This window comes from Pelophylax lessonae (assembly GCF_965119305.1).
Source record: "Pelophylax lessonae genome assembly, chromosome: 3".
NCBI lineage: Eukaryota > Metazoa > Chordata > Amphibia > Anura > Ranidae > Pelophylax > Pelophylax lessonae.
This window is the reverse complement of record NC_138770.1, coordinates 77,664,640-77,687,848: the sequence shown is the minus strand read 5'-3', so window position 1 is coordinate 77,687,848 and position 23,209 is coordinate 77,664,640. Positions and strand designations below refer to the sequence as shown.

The 23,209-nt window shown below is 47.9% G+C and overlaps 1 protein-coding gene across 1 annotated transcript in view; it reads right to left on the bottom strand.

Moving 5' to 3' along the window:
• LOC309550364 (gastrula zinc finger protein XlCGF66.1-like) overlaps positions 1-23,209 on the bottom strand; it is a gene marked incomplete at its 3' end in the record, with an annotated part of 31,435 nt that overhangs the window by 5,661 nt on the left and 2,565 nt on the right. Inside the window, exons 2-5 of the mRNA XM_082250760.1 lie at positions 20,781-20,915; positions 20,571-20,694; positions 6,538-6,626; positions 6,327-6,448 (exon numbers count right to left, since the gene is read on the bottom strand). Of these exons, the coding sequence (XP_082106886.1) occupies positions 6,327-6,448; positions 6,538-6,626; positions 20,571-20,694; positions 20,781-20,915 (470 nt within the window). The remainder of the gene's footprint in view (positions 1-6,326; positions 6,449-6,537; positions 6,627-20,570; positions 20,695-20,780; positions 20,916-23,209) is intronic.

Genomic DNA, 23,209 nt, shown 5'->3' with positions numbered 1-23,209 from the left:
GATGTACCTGGGGGAGGGGTGGATGTAGCTGGGGGGGGTTTGTTTGGAGCTGGGGTGGATGGATGTACCTGGGGGGGGTGTGTATGGAGCTGGGGTGGATGGATGTACCTGGGGGAGGGGTGGATGTAGCTGGGGGGGTTTGTTTGGAGCTGGGGTGGATGGATGTACCTGGGGGAGGGGGTTTGTTTGGAGCTGGGGTGGATGGATGTACCTGGGGGAGGGATTTAACCGGGGGGGTGTGTATGGAGCTGGGGTGGATGGATGTACCTGGGGGAGGGGTGGATGTAGCTGGGGGGGGGTTTGTTTGGAGCTGGGGTGGATGGATGTACCTGGGGGAGGGGTGGATGTAGCTGGGGGGGTTTGTTTGGAGCTGGGTGGATGGATGTACCTGGGGGAGGGGTGGATGTAGCTGGGGGGGGTTTGTTTGGAGCTGGGGTGGATGGATGTACCTGGGGGAGGGATTTAACCGGGGGGGTGTGGATGGAGCTGGGGTGGATGGATGTACCTGGGGGAGGGGTGGATGTAGCTGGGGGGGTTGTTTGGAGCTGGGGTGAATGGATGTAGCTGGGGGGGTTGTTTGGAGCTGGGGTGGATGGATGTACCTGGGGGAGGGATTTAACCGGGGGGTGTGGATGGAGCTGGGGTGGATGGATGTACCTGGGGGGGTGTGTATGGAGCTGGGGTGGATGGATGTACCTGGGGGAGGGGTGGATGTAGCTGGGGGGGGGTTTGTTTGGAGCTGGGGTGGATGGATGTACCTGGGGGAGGGATTTAACCGGGGGGGTGTGTATGGAGCTGGGGTGGATGGATGTACCTGGGGGAGGGGTGGATGTAGCTGGGGGGGGTTTGTTTGGAGCTGGGGTGAATGGATGTAGCTGGGGGGGGGGTTGTTTGGAGCTGGGGTGGATGGATGTACCTGGGGGAGGGGTGGATGTAGCTGGGGGGGTTGTTTGGAGCTGGGGTGGATGGATGTACCTGGGGGAGGGATTTAACCGGGGGGTGTGGATGGAGCTGGGGTGGATGGATGTACCTGGGGGGGTGTGTATGGAGCTGGGGTGGATGGATGTACCTGGGGGAGGGGTGGATGTAGCTGGGGGGGGGTTGTTTGGAGCTGGGGTGGATGGATGTACCTGGGGGAGGGATTTAACCGGGGGGTGTGTATGGAGCTGGGGTGGATGGATGTACCTGGGGGAGGGGTGGATGTAGCTGGGGGGGTTGTTTGGAGCTGGGGTGGATGGATGTACCTGGGGGAGGGATTTAACCGGGGGGTGTGGATGGAGCTGGGGTGGATGGATGTACCTGGGGGGGTGTGTATGGAGCTGGGGTGGATGGATGTACCTGGGGGAGGGGTGGATGTAGCTGGGGGGGGGTTGTTTGGAGCTGGGGTGGATGGATGTACCTGGGGGAGGGATTTAACCGGGGGGTGTGTATGGAGCTGGGGTGGATGGATGTACCTGGGGGAGGGGTGGATGTAGCTGGGGGGGTTGTTTGGAGCTGGGGTGGATGGATGTACCTGGGGGAGGGATTTAACCGGGGGGGGGTGTATGGAGCTGGGGTGGATGGATGTACCTGGGGGAGGGGTGGATGTAGCTGGGGGGGGTTTGTTTGGAGCTGGGGTGAATGGATGTAGCTGGGGGGGTTGTTTGGAGGTGGGGTGGATGGATGTACCTGGGGGAGGGGTGGATGTAGCTGGGGGGGGTTTGTTTGGAGCTGGGGTGGATGGATGTACCTGGGGGAGGGATTTAACCGGGGGGTGTGTATGGAGCTGGGGTGGATGGATGTACCTGGGGAGGGGTGGAGGGTGGATGTAGCTGGGGGGGTTTGTTTGGAGCTGGGGTGAATGGATGTAGCTGGGGGGGGTTTGTTTGGAGCTGGGGTGGATGGATGTACCTGGGGGAGGGATTTAACCGGGGGGGTGTATGGAGCTGGGGTGGATGGAGCTGGGGGGGGGTGTATGGACTTGGGGGATGGATGGACCTGGGGGAGGAGGGATTTAGCGAGGGGGGTGGATGGACGGACCTAGGGTAGGGATTTAGCCGGGGGGGGGTGTATGGGGCTGGGGTGGGCATTTGGGGTGGATGTAGCTGGGGGTTGGATGGACCGGGGGGGTGTGTGGAGCTGGGGTGGGCATTGGGGTGTATGGAGCTGGGGGGTAGATGGAGCTTTGTTGGGTATTTGGGGTATATGGAGCTGGGGTGGGTGTTTGGGATGGATAGAGCTGGGATGGGAGGTTGGGAAGGGGGTGAATGTAGCTGGGGGGGTGGAATGAGCTGACGGAGGGATGTAGCTAGTGGAGGGGTGTATGGAGCTGGGGTGGGCATTTGGGGTGTATGAAGCTGGGGGGGGGTGGATGGAGCTGGGGGGGGGATGTAGCTAGGGGGGTGGATGGAGCTGGGGTGGCCATTTGTGGTGTATGGAGCTTGGGGGGTAGATGGAGCTTTGTTGGGCATTTGGGGTATATGGAGCTGGGCAGGGTGTTTGGGATGGATAGAGCTGGGACGGAAGGGTTGGTAAGGGGGTGAATGTAGCTGAGGGGTGGGGGGGGATGTATGGAGCTGGGGTGGGCATTTGGGGTGTATGGAGCTGGGGTGGGCATTTGCGGTGGATGGAGCTGGGGGGGTGGATGGAGCTGGGGGAGGGGTGTAGGGAGCAGGGGTGGGCATTTGGTGTGTATGGAGCTGGGGGGTAGATGGAGCTTTGTTGGGCATTTGGGGTATATGGAGCTGGGGTGGGTGTTTGGGATGGATAGAGCTGGGACGGGAGGTTGGTAAGGGGGTGAATGTAGCTGGGGGGGGGGGGTGGATGGAGTTTGGGGAGGGATGTATGGACCTGGGGTGGGCATTTGGGGTGGATGGAGCTGGGGTGGGCATTTGGGGTGGATGGAGCTGGGGGGTAGATGGTGCTTTGTTGGGCATTTGGGGTATATGGAGCTGGGGTGGGTGTTTGGAATGGATAGAGCTGGGATGGGAGGCTGGGAAGGGGGTGAATGTAGCTGGGGGAGGGATGGAGCTAGGGGGGTGTATGGAGCTGGGGTGGGCATTTGGGGTGTATAGAGCCGGTGAGGGGGTGGATGGAGCTGGGGTGGGCATTTGGGGTGTATAGAGCTGGGGGGGTGGCTGGAGCTGGGGTGGGCATTTGGGGTGTATAGAGCTGGGGGGGTGGATGAAGCTGGGATGGGCATGGGGGGTGGATGAAGCTGGGATGGGCATTTGGGGTGGATAGAGCTGGGGGGTGGATGGAGCTGGGATGGGGATGGGCATGGGGGGTGGATGGAGCTGGGATGGGCATTTGGGGTGGATAGAGCTGGGGGGTGGATGGTGCAGAGTCCGACCCCTGTATTCTGTACATTACACTCCTGTCTCCTGCATTCTATACATTACATACTCCTGTCTCCTGCATTCTATACATTACATACTCCTGTCTCCTGCATTCTGTACATTACATACTCCTGTCTCCTGCATTCTGTACATTACATACTCCTGTCGCCTGCATTCGGTACATTACATACTCCTGTCTCCTGCATTCGGTACATTACATACTCCTGTCTCCTGCATTCTGTACATTACATACTCCTGTCTCCTGCATTCTGTACATTACACTCCTGTCTCCTGCATTCTGTACATTACATACTCCTGTCTCCTGCATTCTGTACATTACACACTCCTGTCTCCTGCATTCTGTACATTACACACTCCTGTCTCCTGCATTCTGTACATTACATACTCCTGTCTCCTGCATTTTGTACATTACACACTCCTGTCTCCTGCATTCTGTACATTACATACTCCTGTCTCCTGCATTCTGTACATTACATACTCCTGTCTCCTGCATTTTGTACATTAAATACTCCTGTCTCCTGCATTTTGTACATTACATTCTCCTGTCTCCTGCATTTTGTACATTACATACTCCTGTCTCCTGCATTCTGTACATTACACACTCCTGTCTCCTGCATTTTGTACATTACATACTCCTGTCTCCTGCATTCTGTACATTACATACTCCTGTCTCCTGCATTCTGTACATTACACTCTTCTGCACTATATACACAATACTGTACATTATATACTTCTCACCAAAGTCTTCATTGTCTCAACAGTTGCTGGTTGCTATGCAGTCTCTGACTATTTTAATGAAGTTCTTCTTTAAGGTAGGCTGAGCAATCAAAGCATATTTTATGAGTACTAGGAAGTCTGGGTTTTGTTTGCCCCATCCCTTAAGCCCCTCCCACTGCTACGCAATTGGCCACACCCACAATTTGCGGTGGCACGCTACGGTTATATTCCTCTTTTAGTGTCCCTCATTGCGAAGTTCAAAAGTTGGGAGGTATGCTTTAGATTTTTCATGTTCGGACCACTCCACGCAAATATACTGCGGCAGGGTGGCCCTCCTGCGTGAAATGATGTCCCTGTACGTCATTTCGTGCATAGGGTCTAGGGTGCGTGTGTCGTTGGCAACCCGCCCCTGCTGTGATTGGACACAGTGGGAGCCAATCAGTGTGTCTGGTGGACCCGATGTTCGCTGGCACCTGGCAATTATTTGTGAGAGAGGCAGAAAGGCAGTCTATGTAATCAAGGTAGACCACCGTTCTGTGAGGGGGGAAGATGGAGATCTTGTGTTTCTGCTAAGCAGGAACATGGATCTCTGTCTTCCCCCAATGAAAGCACCTCCCCCACACACAGTTAGTAGGCACTCCCAGGGAACACTTTTAACCCTTTGATCACCTCTGATGTTAACCCCTTTTCTGCCAGTGTCATTAGTACAGTGACAGTGCATTCTTTTAGCACTGATCACTGTATTGGTGTCATTGGTCCCCAAAAAGTGTCACTTTGTGTCCGATTTGTCTGCCGCAATGTTTGTAGACTTGTTAACTTTTGCGAAAACCAATCAATATACGCTTATTTTTAACTGTTTTGGAGTTCTGGTGTGAACTGAACCATGGGGGGGGGGGGGTTCAGCCCATCACTAATTATTACCAACATGTAAAAGTCTGTGCTCCAATCAAATCATCAGATATAAAATGTTCAGCTGGTAAAAAATGGGTGTAACAAAAGAGAATCCATATTATGTGTACATACTATGTAATGTACAACATATTGTATAAGATACAACAGATAGGACTATATAGTATCAGAATGATGTAATGTACAACATAGAGTATATAGTGCAGGGGTCAGGACTATGTAATGTACAACATTATGTATAAGATACAACAGATAGGACTTTATCGTATCAGAATGATGTAATGTATAACAGAGTATATAGTGCAGGGGTCAGGAGTATGCACAGAGGCACATTTCCTCTGCCAAATCCCCAGGGCTGTATCAAATGCCTGTGCACTAATTTGTCAGGTTTCCTCCCACTGTTCAACTTGCTGCCCTATTGGACTAGTGTGAAATAATCTGCAGATAGAACAAGTTGCACCTGAGCACATTGAGCAGACCTCTCTAACAGATCCTGCTCTCTGGTAGGCAGAGAACAATATAGATTTACCTACAGTCCTTCTGGTAAGCAGACAGAGCTCAAAACTATTCTTACTCTCTAGCACCTACCTAGGAGGGTGCTACATACAACAGAGTATATAGTGCAGGGGTCAGGAGTATGTAATGTACAGCATAGAGTATATAGTGCAGGGGTCAGGAATATGTCATGTACAATATAGAGTATATAGTGCAGAGGTCAGGAGTATGTAATGTACAACAGAGTATACAGCGCAGGGGTCAGGAGTATGTAATGTACAACAGAGTATATAGTGCAGGGGTCAGGATATGTAATGTACAACATAGAGTATATAGTGCAGGGGTCAGGAGTATGCAGTTTATTTAGTGTTAATGACCCACCTGTGCTGATCTTTGATGTCCCTGTTATTCCAGCCACCTCTGCAGACTGTTGATCATCCCTTCCATAAGTCTCCTCTTCTGCTTTAACATCAACTTTTATATCTATCAGATCTTCAACCTAAACCAAAAGAAAGATCAATAATAAAATCTGTATGACATAAGCTTAAATATTGTGACATCACCAAAAAGAATCCACAGTTGATTTACTAAAGGCAAATATACTGTGCTCTATAAGTGTGTTCTATATCCGAGGGGAAGCTAAATTATACATTTTTTTTCTTTGCATGTGATTGGGTATTCTTTGCAAAGTGAAGCTTTACCTTATTTACTAAGCTCTGGAGCATCTGCACTTGCAGTGCACAGTCTATTTGCCTTTAGTAAATCAACCCCAACGTCTCTATGAGTCCATGTTCTAGATGTTCCATCCCACCAACCTTGTCACAGTGAGTGATGGTGTGATCTTCCTGACTGGAATCTCGGGAATACAGAGGACGGGAACATCTGGTGTTAGGTGGCTTCGTCATATCCTTGTGTCCTTCCGAAAACTCCTCCATCACTCTATACTCCTCATCTTTATACTCTTTTTTAACATCCCCGAGGATTCCACTCTGAATATATAATAAAAATGACATCAATTGTAACAATGCAGATAATGTACAGATCCTAATGATACTATCAGTGATTGTTCCTCATCTACCTGATGATGTTGAGGGATGGTGTGACCTTCCTCTGTGGAATCCAGAGGACAGGGGCATCTCTCTGGTGGGTTCCCATTACTGGATCCATCTGTAGGAAACACACACTGACTGAATACATTATTATTATTATTATTATTATTATAATACAGGATTTATATGGCGCCAACAGTTTGCGCATTGCTTAACAAAATTAAGGCAGATATTACAGTTACAATACAATTTGGTGTAAAAGGAATGAGAGGGCCCTGCTCTTTAGAGCTTACAATCTAAAAAAGGGAGGTTCAATTGATACAAAAGGTAATAGCTGTGGGGGATGAGCTGATGGAGAAAGTGAAAAAGTGTATTAGAAGCTAGATAGGCTTCTTTAAAGAGAAGCGTTTTCAGGGATCGTCTAAATATGGATAGATTAAAGGACAGTCGGACAAATTGGGGTAGAGAGTTCCAAAGGATGGGAGAAGCTCTGGAGAAATCCTGGAGGTGAGCATGGGAAGAGGTGACAAGGGAGCTAGAGAGCAGGAGGTCTTGGGAGGACCGAAGAGAGTGGCTTGGTTGATATTTTGAAATCCGGTTAGTGATGTAGCTGGGGGCAGGGTTGTGGATGGCATTGTAAACTATTGTTGGTACTTTGAATTTTATTTGTTGGGTGAGTGGAAGTCAGTGAAGGGATTGGCAGAGAGGGGTGGAGGACACTGAACGGTTGGTAAGGTGGATGAGTCTTGCAGCAGCATTCATTATCGACTGAAGGGGGGATAGTCTGTGTAAAGGTAATCCAATGAGGAGGGAGTTGGAGTAGTTGAGGTGAGAGATAACCAGGGACTAGAAGCTTGGTGGTGTCGTTGGTTAAAAAGTCCAGTGTTACCCCTAGCACCTTGGCATGTTTGGAAGGACGTACAGTTGTGCCATTGATCTTGACAGAGAATTCAGGGGAAGGGGCACGTGGGGGAGGAAATATTATGAGCTCAGTTTTAGATAGATTCAGTTTGAGGAAATGGTGTGACATCCAGGCTGATATGTCTGTTAGTAAATCAGTGATGTGGGAGGAGACCGAATGGGTGAGCTGAGGGGTAGAGAGATAGATTTTGGTGTCATCAGCATAGAGATGGTATTGGAAGCCATGGGAGGCTATTAGCTGACCCAGGGAGGAAGTGTTGATCGAGAATAGTAGAGGTCCAAGGACAGAACCTTGGGGGACACCAAAGGTAAGAGGAGTTGCAGAGGAGTAAGTGGAGTTTTAAGTGACACTGAAGGTGCAGTGAGATAGGTAAGATGTGAACCGCAGTCACGGAGACCAAGCAAATTTACTTTTTTGAGGAGGAGGAGGAGGGGGTGGTCAACTGTATCAAAGGCAGCAGAGAGGTCAAAGAGTACTTAGTAATGACTGTTGGTTTTAGCCAGTCGCGGCCTGTCTATAGGGGGCCCCCATCTGTGGCCGGAAAAAAAAAAGATGAAAAAAAAATTTCCATTTTCAGCGCCCACTAGGGGTGCCGGACCTAGTGGTGGGTGTGGGTGAAGTTTTGCCCCCCACGTGAGGCAGGCAGAGACGCCGATTGGCGGCCTTCTGGGGGTCATCGGGGCGCAGAGCAATGTGCCCCGACACTCCCCACTTTCCTGATGCCCTGGCTGTGATTGGTCCAGACTCCAGCCTGGACCAATCACACAGGAGGACATCCCGGGACCTGGTGACGTGATGCATCCCGGCGTTACGTGACCACCTACCCGCCCGCCGGCGCCGTCGGACTCGGAGACTGAGAGAGAGCCGCGCGTGAGGAGGATTGGAGAGTCAGACTGCTGTGCAGAAGAAGTTCGTGACGACTGACGACCGACCGAGTCCAGTGGTAGGCAGCAGTGAGTGAAACCAAATCTCAGCTTCTTCGCATCACAGAGTCCAGATTCAGCAGTGGCAGTTCACCATCCAGTCCGCCCTGACTGAGTGAGGTAAGTTTGTGATCGTGATGCCTCGGGGGGGGGGGGGCGCCTAGCCAACACACTGTCTGAGTCTGACTCTGTCATCGTTATCATGTCACTGACACTGACACTCACTGTCAGCTTTGAAGGGGGCATGCACGCACGCTGATCTCTGCATTGGGGGCATGTATGCTGGTCACTACATTGGGGGCACGCACGCTGATCTCTGCATTGGGGGCATGTATGCTGGTCACTGCATTGGGGCACGCACGCTGATCTCTGCATAGGGGGCATGTATGCTGGTCACTGCATTGAAGGGGGCACGCACGCTGATCTCTGCATTGGGGGCATGTATGCTGGTCACTGCATTGGGGGCACGCATGCTGATCTCTGCATTGGGGACATGTATGCTGGTCACTACATTGGGGGCACGCACGCTGATCTCTGCATTGGGGGCATGTATGTTGGTCACTACATGGGGGCACGCACACTGATCTCTGCATGGGGGGCATGTATGCTGGTCACTACATTGGGGGCATGTATGCTGGTCACTACATTGGGGGCATGTATGCTGGTCACTGCATTGGGGGCATGTATGCTGGTCACTGCATTGGGGGCATGTATGCTGATCTCTGCATTGGGGGCATGTATGCTGGTCACTACATTGAAAGGGGGCATGTATACTGGTCACTACATTGAAAGGGGGCATGTATACCGGAAGCGATCCACAGCGATCCACAGCACGCACACACACAGCGAGGAGAGCTGTGAGCTGTGTGTGTGTGGAGGAGGAGCGGAGGAGGAGCCGCACGTGCGGGGGAGAGTGGGGGGGGAAGCCGCACTAGGAAGCTGGCGGCAGGAGGCAGGATCCTCGGAGCCTCGGACCAGGGAACCAGTGCGGGGGACAGAGCAGCAGCAGCGGGGACAAAGCAGCAGCAGCGGTGTCTGAGCGGACCAGAGAGACAGTGCGTGGACAGAGCAGCAGCAGCGGCGGAGACAAGGACCTGACAGGACCGGGACCAGACCAAGACCGAGGGACGTAAGTACGAAACAACTGAGCTGATCTGCTGGTAGGGGGTGGGCTGGTGGGGGGACTACAAGTACAAACTACATACAAGTACATAAACTACAAGCAATACAGGTTACTAAGGGGCTACTATAGACTGAGAGGTGCTCTGCGACTGACCAACGGTGCTGAGTATCTTGCGACTGGTGAGTATCTTTGCGACTGGTGAGGATCTTTGCGACTGGTGAGTATCTTTGCGCCTGGTGAGTATCTTTGCGCCTGGTGAGTATCTTTGCGCCTGGTGAGTATCTTTGCGACTGGTGAGTATCCTTGCGACTGGTGAATATCCTTGCGACTGGTGAATATCCTTGCGACTGGTGAATATCCTTGCGACTGGGGAGTATCCTTGCGACTGGTGAGTATCTTTGCGACTGGTTAGTATATTAGCGACTGGTGAGTATCTTAGTGACTGGTTAGTATATTAGCGACTGGTGAGTACCCCAGGTTTAGTACCAGGGGAGACAGAGGTAGTGTAGGTAAGGAAGAGCAGGTCGTTAATATTATCCCCATAGAGTAGTGGGTAATAATGTCCAACAGGATTGGTGATGCCACTCAGTGCACTTCTTGCTGCATGTATGCGTTCCTTGATGAGCGAATACTGCTGTGCAAGATGTGAGCGACTTGTTGCTCTGGTAGACCAGATCCTGGACCTACAGAACACAGTGGCAACACTGCGTAGCATCAACAACCTGGAAAGGAGCTTGGACATTACCCATCAGGCGCTGGCAGGGGCCAGCATAGAGGAGGGAGGAATAGAGGAGACGCAAGCAGCAGAGGTACGCAGTTGGGTGACTTTTAGGAAAGGTAGAGGGATGAGTGTCAGGGAGGCCAGTCCTGAGTTGGTACACCCTAACAAATTTGCCGAGTTGCAGGTTGAGGGGGATATCAACTCAGGGGTGGCAGTGCTGGAGCATGCGCCCTCCACCAGCTGCCAGGGGAGGGACGGCTCCAGGAAGAAGGGGGGCCGTAACTCAGGAAAGGTTAGAAAGGTTGTGGTAGTGGGGGACTCAATTATCAAGAGGACAGAGAGGGAAATCTGTAAAAAAGATCTCCTGAACCGAACAGTTTGTTGTTTACCGGGCGCCCGAGTTCGGCACATCGCAGATCTGGCAGACAGATTATTGTGCAGGGCTGGGGATGACCCAGCGGTCATGGTGCATGTGGGCACTAATGACAAAGTTAAAAGGTAGGTGGAGGATCCTAAAGAACGATTTCAGGGACTTAGGTAATAGATTGAGGAAAAGGACCTCCAAGGTGGTTTTCTCTGAAATACTGCCTGTACCTCGAGCCACACCAGAGAGGCAAGCCAAGTGGCTGAGGAATAGGTGTAGGAAGGAGGGGTTTGGGTTCCTGGAGAACTGGGCTGACTTCTCAGTTGGCTACCGGCTCTTTAGTAAGGATGGGCTGCACCTTAATGGGGACGGTACAGCTCTTTTGGGGAGAAAGATGGCCACCAAGTTGGAGGGGCTTTTAAACTAGGAGACGGGGGGGAGGGCTCAGAAGTAGAATCAGTCAGGAGGGAGCAGAGGACTGAAGGCAGTATTAGGGTCAGCAGCGACAGTAGGTCCACAACGTCAATTGGCAGGTCTGTGCGGGAAATTCTCAGACCAAACAGGAATAAACATAACCGCCAATCACGTTTAACTTCTGTAAATCTAAGAGGGGTATATGCTAATGCCAGGAGCCTAGCTAATAAAATGGATGAGTTGGAAATGTTAGTACATGAAGATGACATAGACCTTGTGGGAATAACAGAGACTTGGTTCGACCCCTCACATGACTGGCTGGCCAATATCCAAGGGTATTCGGTGTACCGGAAGGACAGGGGAGGAAAAAGAGGGGGAGGGGTATGTCTCTATGTCAAGAAGAATATAAAGGTGATAGAAAGGAGTGACATTACGGATGGGATGAGCATGGATTTAGAATCTGTGTGGGTTGAACTCCATAGGGAAGGAGAAAAGGGGAAAGTTATTGTGGGGGTTTGCTATAGGCCACCTAACCAAGGGGAGGAGGAAGAGCTGGAATTTTTAGCACTAATGGGTAAAGTGGCAAAATTGGGATCAGTCATCATATTGGGGGACTTCAATTATCCCGCAATTGACTGGGATGAGGGGATTACACACTCACAGAAGGCCCGTCTATTCACGGAAACCTTACAGGATAATTACATGTCACAGTTGGTGGATTCCCCTACCAGAGAAAACGCAGTCCTGGATCTATTGATCACTAATGAACCAGACATAGGTTTACGTTTAGTAACCGCTGTTAGTTCTTGCATTATCACCGTTCTCCTAACACGCTCTAACACCGCCAATTTTTACACCGGCTGTGAGGCTGTTTAGTAAACCGTGTTGTGTTGACTCCAGTAAAGGAACATTGAGGTGTACGTTTAGTAACCGGTGTTAAATGGGTGTTAAGTGGTGTTAGGCTTTATCACAGAGAATCAAGGTGATAATTTCCTAAGACGTGTTTAGTAACCCGTGTTAACTAAGGTAGGAACCAAATATCACGTCTCTTCACCTTCCGGTGTTGTCTCTGTGATAACTACAGTGTTAGTATAGGAATGTACCTGTTTACTAACCCGTGTTAGCTCAGAAGAGTCTTAAAACCAGTGTAAACTTGGTGTTAAATCTCCTGAATTTAACACCTAGTCAGACCAGGTGTTAAGGCCTTTTTTTCAGTGTAGAAGAGGAATTTTACTGCACATTGTGGTCAGAAAGTGCTTCAAGACAACACTATTGTAGACTGCAGGGTATGTGTTCATCTAGAACCCTGTGTCTGCAGCACTCACATATCACGCATATATAATGGCAGAGCAGAGTGGACATCTGTGCTGAGAAAGGAGAGCAGTAGACCTCAATGACAGAGAGGTGCATATTTCTTACTGCATGAGACCACTATCTTAACCACTTAAGCCCCGGAAGATTTTACCCCCTTCCTGACCAGGGCTTATTTTGCGATTCGGCACTGCGTGATTTTAACGGACAATTGCGTGGTCCTGCGACGCTGTACCTAAATGAAATTGACGTCCTTTTTTTACCACAAACAGAGCTTTTTTTTGGTGGTATTTGATCACCTGTGCGATTTTTTGATCATGCGCTATAAAAAAAAAAAAGAGCAACAATTTTGCAAAAATAACAATATTTTTCACATTTTTTTATATGAATTTCCCCCCCCAAAAAATCTAAATTTTTTAACATTTTAGGTCAATTTGTTTTCTGCTACATATGTTTAGTAAAAAAAATCGCAATAAGCATATTTTGATTGGTTTGCACAAAAATTTTGCGTTTACTAACCAAGGGAAAGATTTTTGTCATTTTTATTGTTTTTTTTTTTTAACGAGTAATGGCGGCGATCTGCGATTTTTTTGTGGTACTGCGACATTGCGGCGGACAGATCGGACTCTTGACTAGAGATGTCCCGAACTGTTCTCCGGTGAACAGTTCCCGGCGAACTTCGCATGTTCGCGTTCGCCTCGGCGGGCGAACATATGCGATGTTAGGGCCGCCTCCTATACATCATCATTGAGCAAACTTTGACCCTGTACCTCACAGTCAGCAGACACATTCCAGCCAATCAGCATACCCTCCCGCCCAGACCCTCCCACCTCCTATAAAAAAGCAAGGGCAGCATCCATCTTAGATTCATTCTGAAGCTGCAGAGTTAGTTCGAGCAGGGAGAGGGCTGCTGTTGCTGCTGAATTGATAGGGAAATCATTAGCTAGGCCAGTGTTCTGTGTCCACTCCTGCTGTAAGGACAGCATCCTGACAACACCCCAAAAAGCCCTTTTTAGGGCTGGTATTTCAGTCTGCTTTTATTTATTTTTTTTCTATATATTTATCAGGCATTTTTGGAGGCAGGCATGACTTTTTTGGGATTAGTGTCGGGGGGGGTCTAAAAAGTGTACCTGTGAAGTTTCAGCTCTGTAGCATGCCCAGAACCAGAAAAAAAAGATCATATAGATGTAAAAGGAGGGTCCCACCATCCCTGCTCTACTGAAAAATTATCTTTTTTTCTGGTTCTGGACATGCTACAGAGCTGAAACTTCACCGGTACACTTTTTAGACCCCCCAGACACTAAATCACACAACAAACAGTTCTTAAAATTTGTCATTTTTGATTGATAGAGAGCCAATTATTGGAAAAATTAAAAAAAAAATTAAAAAAAAAAAAAAATTCTTTGGATTTATTGTCTGGGGGGGGGGGGGGGGTCTAAAAAGTGTACCTGTGAACTTTCAGCTCTGTAGCATGTCCAGAACCAGAAAAAAAATTAGAATTAGGGTTAGGGCTAAATAAATAAATAAATCCCCAGGACCGGATGGCTTGCACCCGAGGGTTCTTAATGAGCTCAGCCAGGTGATTGCCAGACCATTATTCTTGATCTTTAAGGATAGTTTACAGACGGGTATGGTGCCAGCTGATTGGAAAAAAGTCAACGTGGTACCAATATTTAAAAAGGGGCCGAGATATATCCCGGGTAACTATAGGCCGGTCAGCCTAACATCAGTAGTCTGCAAAATTTTGGAGGTGATGTTAAGGGACCACATACAAGACTTTAGTAATGAAAACGGTATTATAAGTAGTAATCAGTATGGATTCATGAAAAATCGTTTGTGCCAAACCAATCTATTAACCTTCTACGATGAAGTGAACTGCCACCTAGATAAAGGTAAGCCTGTGGATGTGGTGTATCTGGACTTTGCAAAGGCCTTTGACACCGTTCCCCACAAACGATTACTGTACAAACTAAGGAAGGTAGGTATGGACCATAAGGTGAGTACCTGGATAGAGAACTGGCTCCAGGGGAGAGTACAGAGGGTGGTGATTAATGGGGAGTACTCAGATTGGGCGGGTGTGGAAAGTGGGGTCCCCCAGGGTTCTGTCCTGGGACCAATCCTGTTTAATTTATTCATAAATGATCTAGAGGAGGGGATATCTAGTACAATCTCAGTATTTGCAGATGATACTAAACTAGGCATGCCAATATCTTCTATGCAGGATGTGGAAACCTTGCAAGCAGACCTGAACAAAATAACGGGGTGGGCAACTACATGGCAGATGAGGTTTAATGTTGAAAAATGTAAAGTAATGCACTTGGGGGCCAGAAACCAGAAAGCAAGCTACTCACTAGGGGGGGGACCTCTGGGTGAGTCTAGGATGGAAAAGGACTTGGGGGTACTGGTAGACAACAAGCTTGGCAGTGGCATGCAATGCCAAGCCGCCGCAAGCAAAGCCAACAGAATACTGGGATGTATAAAAAAGGGGATTCACTCCAGAAATAAAGAGATTATTCTCCCACTCTACAAGACTCTGGTCCGGCCACATCTGGAGTATGTTGTCCAGTTCTGGGCACCGGTCCTCAGGAAGGATGTGCTGGAACTGGAGAAAGTCCAGAGAAGGGCAACAAAAATAATTAGGGGAATGGAGGACATCAGCTATGAGGAAAGACTATAAGCACTGAACCTTTTCTCTCTGGAGAAAAGACGATTGAGGGGGGATATGATATCAATGTACAAATACTGTACTGGTGACCCGAGCATAAGGAACAAACTATTCAGAGAAAGGAGATACAATAAGACACGTGGCCACTCACTAAAACTAGAGGAAAGGCGGTTTAACCTTAAAGTGCGTAAGGGGTTCTTCACTGTAAGAGCGGTAAGGATGTGGAATTCTCTTCCACAAGCAGTAGTATCAGCAGGGAGCATTGATAGTTTCAAAAAACTATTAGATGGACACCTTAGAGACCACAGCATACATGGGTATACAATGTACGGTTAAAAGCAAACACACACACGCATCATGGGTTGAACTGGATGGACTGATGTCTTTTTTCAACCTCACTAACTATGTAACTATGTAAGGGCTAGGGTTAGGGCTAGAGTTATGGGGTTAAAATATAGCCAATAAAAAAAAAAAAAAAAAAAACACACATTTAAAACCTATACACACTTTTATTAAAAGAATAAAGATTTTTTTTAATATTACCCTGCCATCCCTTCCACCTTAGCTAACTGCATTCATTTCCAGACACATTTCTTTTTCTCTTTTAGGGCCGGTTCACACGATGCCCACACATGAATCGCACAGAAATGTACTGTGCATTCCTATGCGAATAAGACTACATGCAAAATGTACTCCATTTGCGATTTGCAGTGGGTGTCAATAGAAAGTTAATGACACCCCAAAAGCAGGTTGCATACGCATTGCATTTTCCCACATCTGCCCGCACTGGACTGCACGGTACAAAAGATCTGATTACAGTGCGGTTTAAAAAGTAGCGAATGCACTACTTTTGGTGCAGCGTGGTGTGATTTTAGCCCATTCAAAACAAATTGGCTGAAATGGCACTGCATAGAACCACATGTAAATCGCACAGGAATGCACAGCTCATTTCTGTGTGATGCATGTGTAGGCATATTATGAACTGGCCCTGAATGGGCTAAAATCGCACTACGCTAAACCGCACTGTAACCAGATCGCATGGTACAAAAGTACTATGCGATCCAGTGCGGGCAAACGCACTGCATTTCCAACCTGCATTTGGGGTGTCATTACCTTTCTATTGACACCCACTGCAGATCACAAATGGAATGAATTTTGCATGCCTTCTGATCGCACAGGAACTCACAGTGCATTTCTGTGTGATTCATGTGCTGGCATGGTGTGAATCGGCCCTTAAAATGGGGGGGAATTTCATATAAAAAAATGTGAAAAATATTGTTATTTTTGCAAAATTGTTGCTCTTTTTTTTTATAGCGCATGATCAAAAAATCGCACAGGTGATCAAATACCACCAAAAGAAATCTCTGTTTGTGGTAAAAAAAGGACGTCAATTTCATTTAGGTACAGCGTCGCAGGACCGTGCAATTGTCCGTTAAAAACACGCAGTGCCGAATCGCAAAATAGGCCCTGGTCAGGAAGGGGGTAAAATCTTCCGGGGCTTAAGTGGTTAAGATAGTGGTCTCATGCAGTAAGAAATATGCACCTCTCTGTCATTGAGGTCTACTGCTCTCCTTTCTCAGCACAGATGTCCACTCTGCTCTGCCATTATATATGCGTGATATGTGAGTGCTGCAGACACAGGGTTCTAGATGAACACATACCCTGCAGTCTACAATAGTGTTGTCTTGAAGCACTTACTGACCACAATGTGCAGTAAAATTCCTCTTCTACACTGAAAAAAAGGCCTTAACACCTGGTCTGACTAGGTGTTAAATTCAGGAGATTTAACACCAAGTTTACACTGGTTTTAAGACTCTTCTGAGCTAACACGGGTTAGTAAACAGGTACATTCCTATACTAACACTGTAGTTATCACAGAGACAACACCGGAAGGTGAAGAGACGTGATATTTGGTTCCTACCTTAGTTAACACGGGTTACTAAACACGTCTTAGGAAATTATCACCTTGATTCTCTGTGATAAAGCCTAACACCACTTAACACCCTTTTAACACCGGTTACTAAACGTACACCTTAATCTCTGAGGTAGGAGTCCAGGACAACCTGGGCTCTAGCGATCACAGGATGGTCACATTTAGTATAAATAACAATATAACAAGCAAGTGGGGAACATAAGAACACTAAATTTCAGAAGGGCAAACTTTCCAAAATTATACTCCTTGATGGAAAGGGTTAACTGGGACCAAACCTTGGGATCACTGACCACAGAGGAAAAATGGGAATGCTTTAGGAACATATTAAGCAAATGCATCTTGCAGTGCATTCCTATGGGAAATAAATTTAGAAGAGACAAAGCCAAACCTGGCTGGTTAAACCGTAGCGTCAAAAAACTTATTAAGGGAAAAAAATTGGCCTTCAAGAAATATAAATCAGAGGGCACAGTATCGGCGTTCGAGCAATACAAGGAGGCAAATAAGAAATGTAAACAAGAAATCAAGATGGCTAAAATCAACTTTGAGAGACAAATAGCGGAGGATAGTTAAAAAAAAAAACCCAAAGAAATTCTTTAAATATATCAACAGCAAAAAAACTAAGGCAGAGCATATTGCACACATAATTAACAATGCTGGGAGGATGGTTACGGAGGACACTGAAAAAGCAACCGTGCTGAATGCTTTTTTCTCGTCAGTCTTTACTCAGGAAAAGGAGGGGTACACTGACCATGACTGTATGGTTAGTAGTAACACACAGCACTTGCCACTATGGCTAACAGAGGGGGAAATCAGGGAAAGGCTGTATAAGCTTAACCAGCAATTTATAAATATCTTAATGGGGATCCCAGCTTAGAAAAAAAGCTGTTCATTCGAAGGGATTGCATGAGGACTCGAGGACATACAATGCGATTAGAGGAGAAGCGTTTTAACCTCAGGCAACGAGGGGGGTTCTTTACTGTTAGGGCTACAAGATTGTGGAATTCTCTACCACAAGAGGTGGTTTCTGCGGGTAGTATGGTGGCTTTCAAAAGACTCTTAGACTTACAACCAAGGATCAGAACATTAAGGGCTATGTGAGATGATTACAGCCACACACACCTACACAGGTTGAACTGGATGGACTATTGTCTTTATTCAACCTCACCTACTATGTAACTATATACTGATCACTGCATTGAAAGGGGGCATGTATACTGGTCACTACATTGAAAGGGGGCATGTATACTGGTCACTACATTGAAGGGGGCATGTACGCTGGTCACTGCATTGAAAGGGGGCATGTACGCCGGTCACTGCATTGAAAGGGGGCATGTACACTGGTCATTGCATTGAAAGGGGGCCTGTACTGTGGGATTAGTGCTAGGGGGTCTGTACTGTGGGGTTTGTGCTAGGGGGCCTGTACTGTGGGATTAGTGCTAGGGGGTCTGTACTGTGGGGTTTGTGCTAGGGGGCCTGTACTGTGGAATTAGTGCTAGGGGGCCTGTACTGTGGGGTTTGTGCTAGGGGGGTCTATACTGTGGGGTTTGTGCTAGGGGGCCTGTACTGTGGGGTTTGTGCTAGGGGGCCTGTACCGTGGGGTTTGTGCTAGGGGGCCTGTACCGTGGGGTTTGTGCTAGGGGGCCTGTACCGTGGGGTTTGTGCTAGGGGGCCTGTACTGTGGGGTTTGTGCTAGGGGGCCTGTACTGTGGGGTTTGTGCTAGGGGGCCTGTACTGTGGGGTTTGTGCTAGGGGGCCTGTACTGTGGGGTTTGTGCTAGGGGGCCTGTACTGTGGGGTTTGTGCTTGAGGGGTTTGTGCTTGAGGGGTTTGTACTGTGGGGTTTGTGCCACTCTCAGTCAGTGTATCCCATAATAGGGTGTCTCTCACAGTATATCCCATAATAGGGCCCCTGTTCCCTATTATGGGATATACTAGTACTAGTATACTATACAAACAAAATAACAAAATTTTTCACATTTTTTTATATGAAATTCTCAAAAAAAAAATGTAAAAAATCAAAATGTTTTAACATTTTAGTGCAATTTGTTTTCTACTACATATTTTTGGTAAAAAAAAAAAAAATCGCAGTAAGCGTATTTTGATTGGTTTGCGCAAAAGTTATTGTGTTTACTAACTACGGGAAAGATTTATGTCATTTTTATTGTTTTTTTTTTTACTAGCAATGGTGGCAATCTGCGATTTTTTTTTGCAGGACTGCGACATTGCGGCGGTCAGATCGGACCCCTAACTGACATTTTAGACACTTTTGGGGGTACCAGTGACATTACTACAGTAATCAGTGCTAAATATATGCACTGTTACTGTAATAATGACACTGGCAGGGAAGGGGTTAACTTTACTGGAGCTAAAGGGGTTAAATGTGTCCCTAGGGGCGTGATTCTAACTGTCAGGGGGCGTGGTTAGTGAAGTAACCACAAAGACATACGATCCTATATAGAAGGATCACATAGCCTCTGTGATCACTTCAGGGAGAATGACAGACGGCTGTGTTTACATCAGCCGTCTGTCCTCTCTCAGCTGTGGGAGATCGCGAGTGGCCAACGGCCATCAGAGCCGCCAGTCACATGCGCTGGCTCCCCAGGGAACGAGCGGGGGCGGGAGAGCGCCTCCGGCGGCGCGCTCTCCTACAGTCTCCTGAGTGAGCGACGTAGGGCTACGTCGCTTTGCCCAGCAGCGGCAGAGTGCCGCAGTAAATGTACAGTGGGCGGGGTTAAAGTGGTTAAACAAGGGAAGTATTGATTGTGCAGGAGGACAAGGAGTGTAAGGTGAGGGAGATATCTGTAGAGTAGAGATCTCATCCCGAATTGTATCCATCTTATTTTTGAAGTGATTGGCAATCTCTTGGGCAGTGAGTAAGTTAGTGGGTGGAGGTAATGGAGGACGAAGTAGAGCGCTGAAGGTAGAAAAGAGTTGATGGGGACTGTGTGACGGGGTGTTAATGAGAGTGATAAAATAGGTCTGTTTGGCAGTGTGGAGGCTGAAATTGAATTTTTGGAGGGCAGATTTATATTGGCTGAAATCTTGCTGTGACTTAGTCTTACGCCACAGACGCTCAAGTGCGCGACTACATTTTTTGAGGCTTCTGGTATTGTCTGTCTGCCAGGGTTGTAGCGGTCGGGGCCGAATTCTGTGTATAGTGAGGGTGGCCGACTCGAGGCATCCAGAGTGGATGACAGTGAACTGTTGAGGACAGAATTGGCCAGGTGGGGGCAGGACAGGGATGAGATTATGTTGTAGTCCTTCTGTACCAGAAAAAAGAAATGAAGGATTAAGATAGCAAAGGTTTCTACAGGTAATTGTTCGGTAGTTGAAAGGCAAGGCGGAGGACAAGGAGAGAGTGAAACGAATGAGGTGGTGATCAGAGAGAGGGAATGGAATGTAGGAAAGGTTGTGAGGATTGCATAAGTAGGAGAACATGAGGTCAAGGCAGTTGCCATTAAAGGTAGTAGAAGCGTGTCCATAGTTTTAGGTCATAAGAGGAGGTTAAGCTCAGAAGTTTAGAAGTAGCAGGAGTGGAAAGATTAACAGGGATGTTGAAGTCACCAAGAATGATTGTGGGAATTTCAGAAGAGAGAATACATTGTTTCTATGTGTTTATCAGATGATGGGGGATCTAGGTGGAGCCTCCGTACTGCTCTCTCCTTTTACAATAAAGTCTCCTCTTACCTGGTGATGTGAGGGGCGGCTGATTGTCCATCATGACGTCCTTGTAGAGGTCCTTGTGTCCTTCTAAATACTCCCACTCCTCCATGGAGAAATAGACAGTGACATCCTGACACCTTATAGGAACCTGACACACACAATAATACAGTCACCATCCAGACACATCCCTTGTCTGTTACTGGATAATGTCCCAGAATTCCCAGCACCGCTCACCTCTCCTGTCAGCAGCTCCATCATCTTATTGGTGACTTCTAGAATCTTCTGCATGTTGTGTCTCTCAGGTTTTAGGGAGTCACATGGAGGCACTGTGATGGTCCTATGATTACCTGACTTCACCAGAGGAAATCTCTGTATTGGAGAACCAATGGGAATATCATGTTAGAATCCCAGAATCCTCCTCACCTCTCCGGTCAGTTCTGCATTTTATTTATAGAGATAAGAATGATGTCATGTGACCTCCCAGAATCCTCCTCACCTCTCCGGTCAGTTCTGCATTTTATCTATAGAGATATGAATGATGTCATGTGACTAGGCATGTGACGGTATCAGATTTCCATGCTGCGATTAATTGATTAAGGTTTTGCCACGATATCCGGTATTATCACAGTATTCAATTATTACATTTCTACCTCACTTCAATTTCATTGCTGAATTTAGGGACTTTGGTTCACTTTTGCACATAATTATATAGTCAGTCAGTACAGACTCTGTGAACCAGGCCTAAAATAAGCCATCAAGCAGTGTCTGGCCTACCTGGTGACTGGTCCTGGCGCTCAGCTCCGATCCGATGGCCTGGTCATTAAGGGGGCAAATCCTTGTGGTCCACAAGTGGTTAAACCTGCAGGAGGACCGGTGCTTTTATTTAACATAGCAGCCCATTGATTTGAATGGGCTTGGGCTGATATGTCCTCATTTCCCGCAGAAAAAATGTGCATGCAGCATTTAAAAAAATGCTGTGACCGTGAAATCCATCCTGATTTTGCACCATGCGACTTACCCGCAGTTCCTGCTCTGGCATGCTTTCTGCGTTTTTATATATGTGGGCCCAGCATTTAAAAACACAGTTGGCGTGTGCAGGAACTGCAGGTAAGTCGCGTGATGCAAAAGCAGGATGGATTTCACGGCCACTGCATTTTTTTCAATGCTGCATGCACCTTTTTTCAGCTGAAAACGCAGGCATAGCAGCCCATTCAAATCAATGGGCTGCTATGCCTGTGCAAATGTGGGCCGCCAACCCTCATACATGTTAACCGCCAACCCGCATACATGTGATCCGCCAACCCGCATACATGTGAACCGCCAACCCGCATACATGTTAACCGCCAACCCGCATACATGTTAACCGCCAACCCGCATACATGTTAACCGCCAACCCGCATACATGTTAACCGCCAACCTGCATACATGTGAACCTCCAACTCACATACATGTGAACCTCCAACCCGTATACATGTGAACTGCCAACCCGCATACATGTGAACCTCCAATCTGCATACATGTGAGCTGCCAACCCGCATACATGTGAGCCGCCAACCCGCATACATGTGAGCCGCCAACCAGCATACATGTGAACCGCCAACCCGCATACATGTGAACCGCCAACCCGCATACATGTGAACCAGGCCTAAAGCAATAGTAAAGTCATTTATAGATAAAAACACCACTCCTCCTGCAGGTTTAACCATTTGTGGAGCGCAAGGACTTGCCCCTTTACTGACCAGGCCATCGGATCGGAGCCGAGCGCCAGGACCGGTCATCACCAGGTAGGCCAGACACTGCTTGATGACTGTATAATATTGTAATGTGGACTGCCCTGCCTGTATATATATATATATATATATATATACACACACACACACACACAGTGACAGTATATGGTAATAGTAGTGGGTAGGTACTTGCAGAGATGTGCTTGTAGTAGGCACTGTGTCTGTCTGTGGCTAAGCCCGGGAGGAAGCATGCGGCTGCAGTAGAGAGCAAAGCCGCTGCTCCCTGTGTATGGCTCCTCCTGTCACAGGCGGAGTGCATCTGATATCACTCCGCCTGTGAACCGGTCCTATACAGGAAGTAGCGGCTCCATTCTAGTAAAGGAGAGCTGAGCCGGGAGTCCGGACACCGCGGGGAAAAGTGGGGGTTAGTGATGGCAAGTTTGATTCTTTTAAGTGAATCGGATCATTTCAACCTACTCATTGAATCTATTCTTTGGTTCACTTGCTGAGTCTACTGACAAGTATGTGAACCAAAACTCTGACTCAACCTTACTTCATACAGCAACCCCTGTATACCATATACATAGAACTAACCCACAGAGCTGACACTCTAATGTACAGAGAGAGGTTACAGTATATAGAGATCGGTGTGTCCTGTAGCGCTGACTCGCTAATATACAGAGAGGATACAGAGACAGTTTATAGAGAGATGTGTGTCCTGTAGAGCTAACATTCTAATATACAGAGAGGATACAGAGACAGTTTATAGAGAGATGTGTGTCCTGCAGAGCTAACACTCTAATATACAGAGAGGATACAGAGACAGTATATAGAGAGGTGTGTGTCCTGCAGAGCTAACACTCTAATATACAGAGAGGATACAGAGACGGTATATAGAGAGGTGTGTGTCCTGCAGAGCTAACACTCTAATAT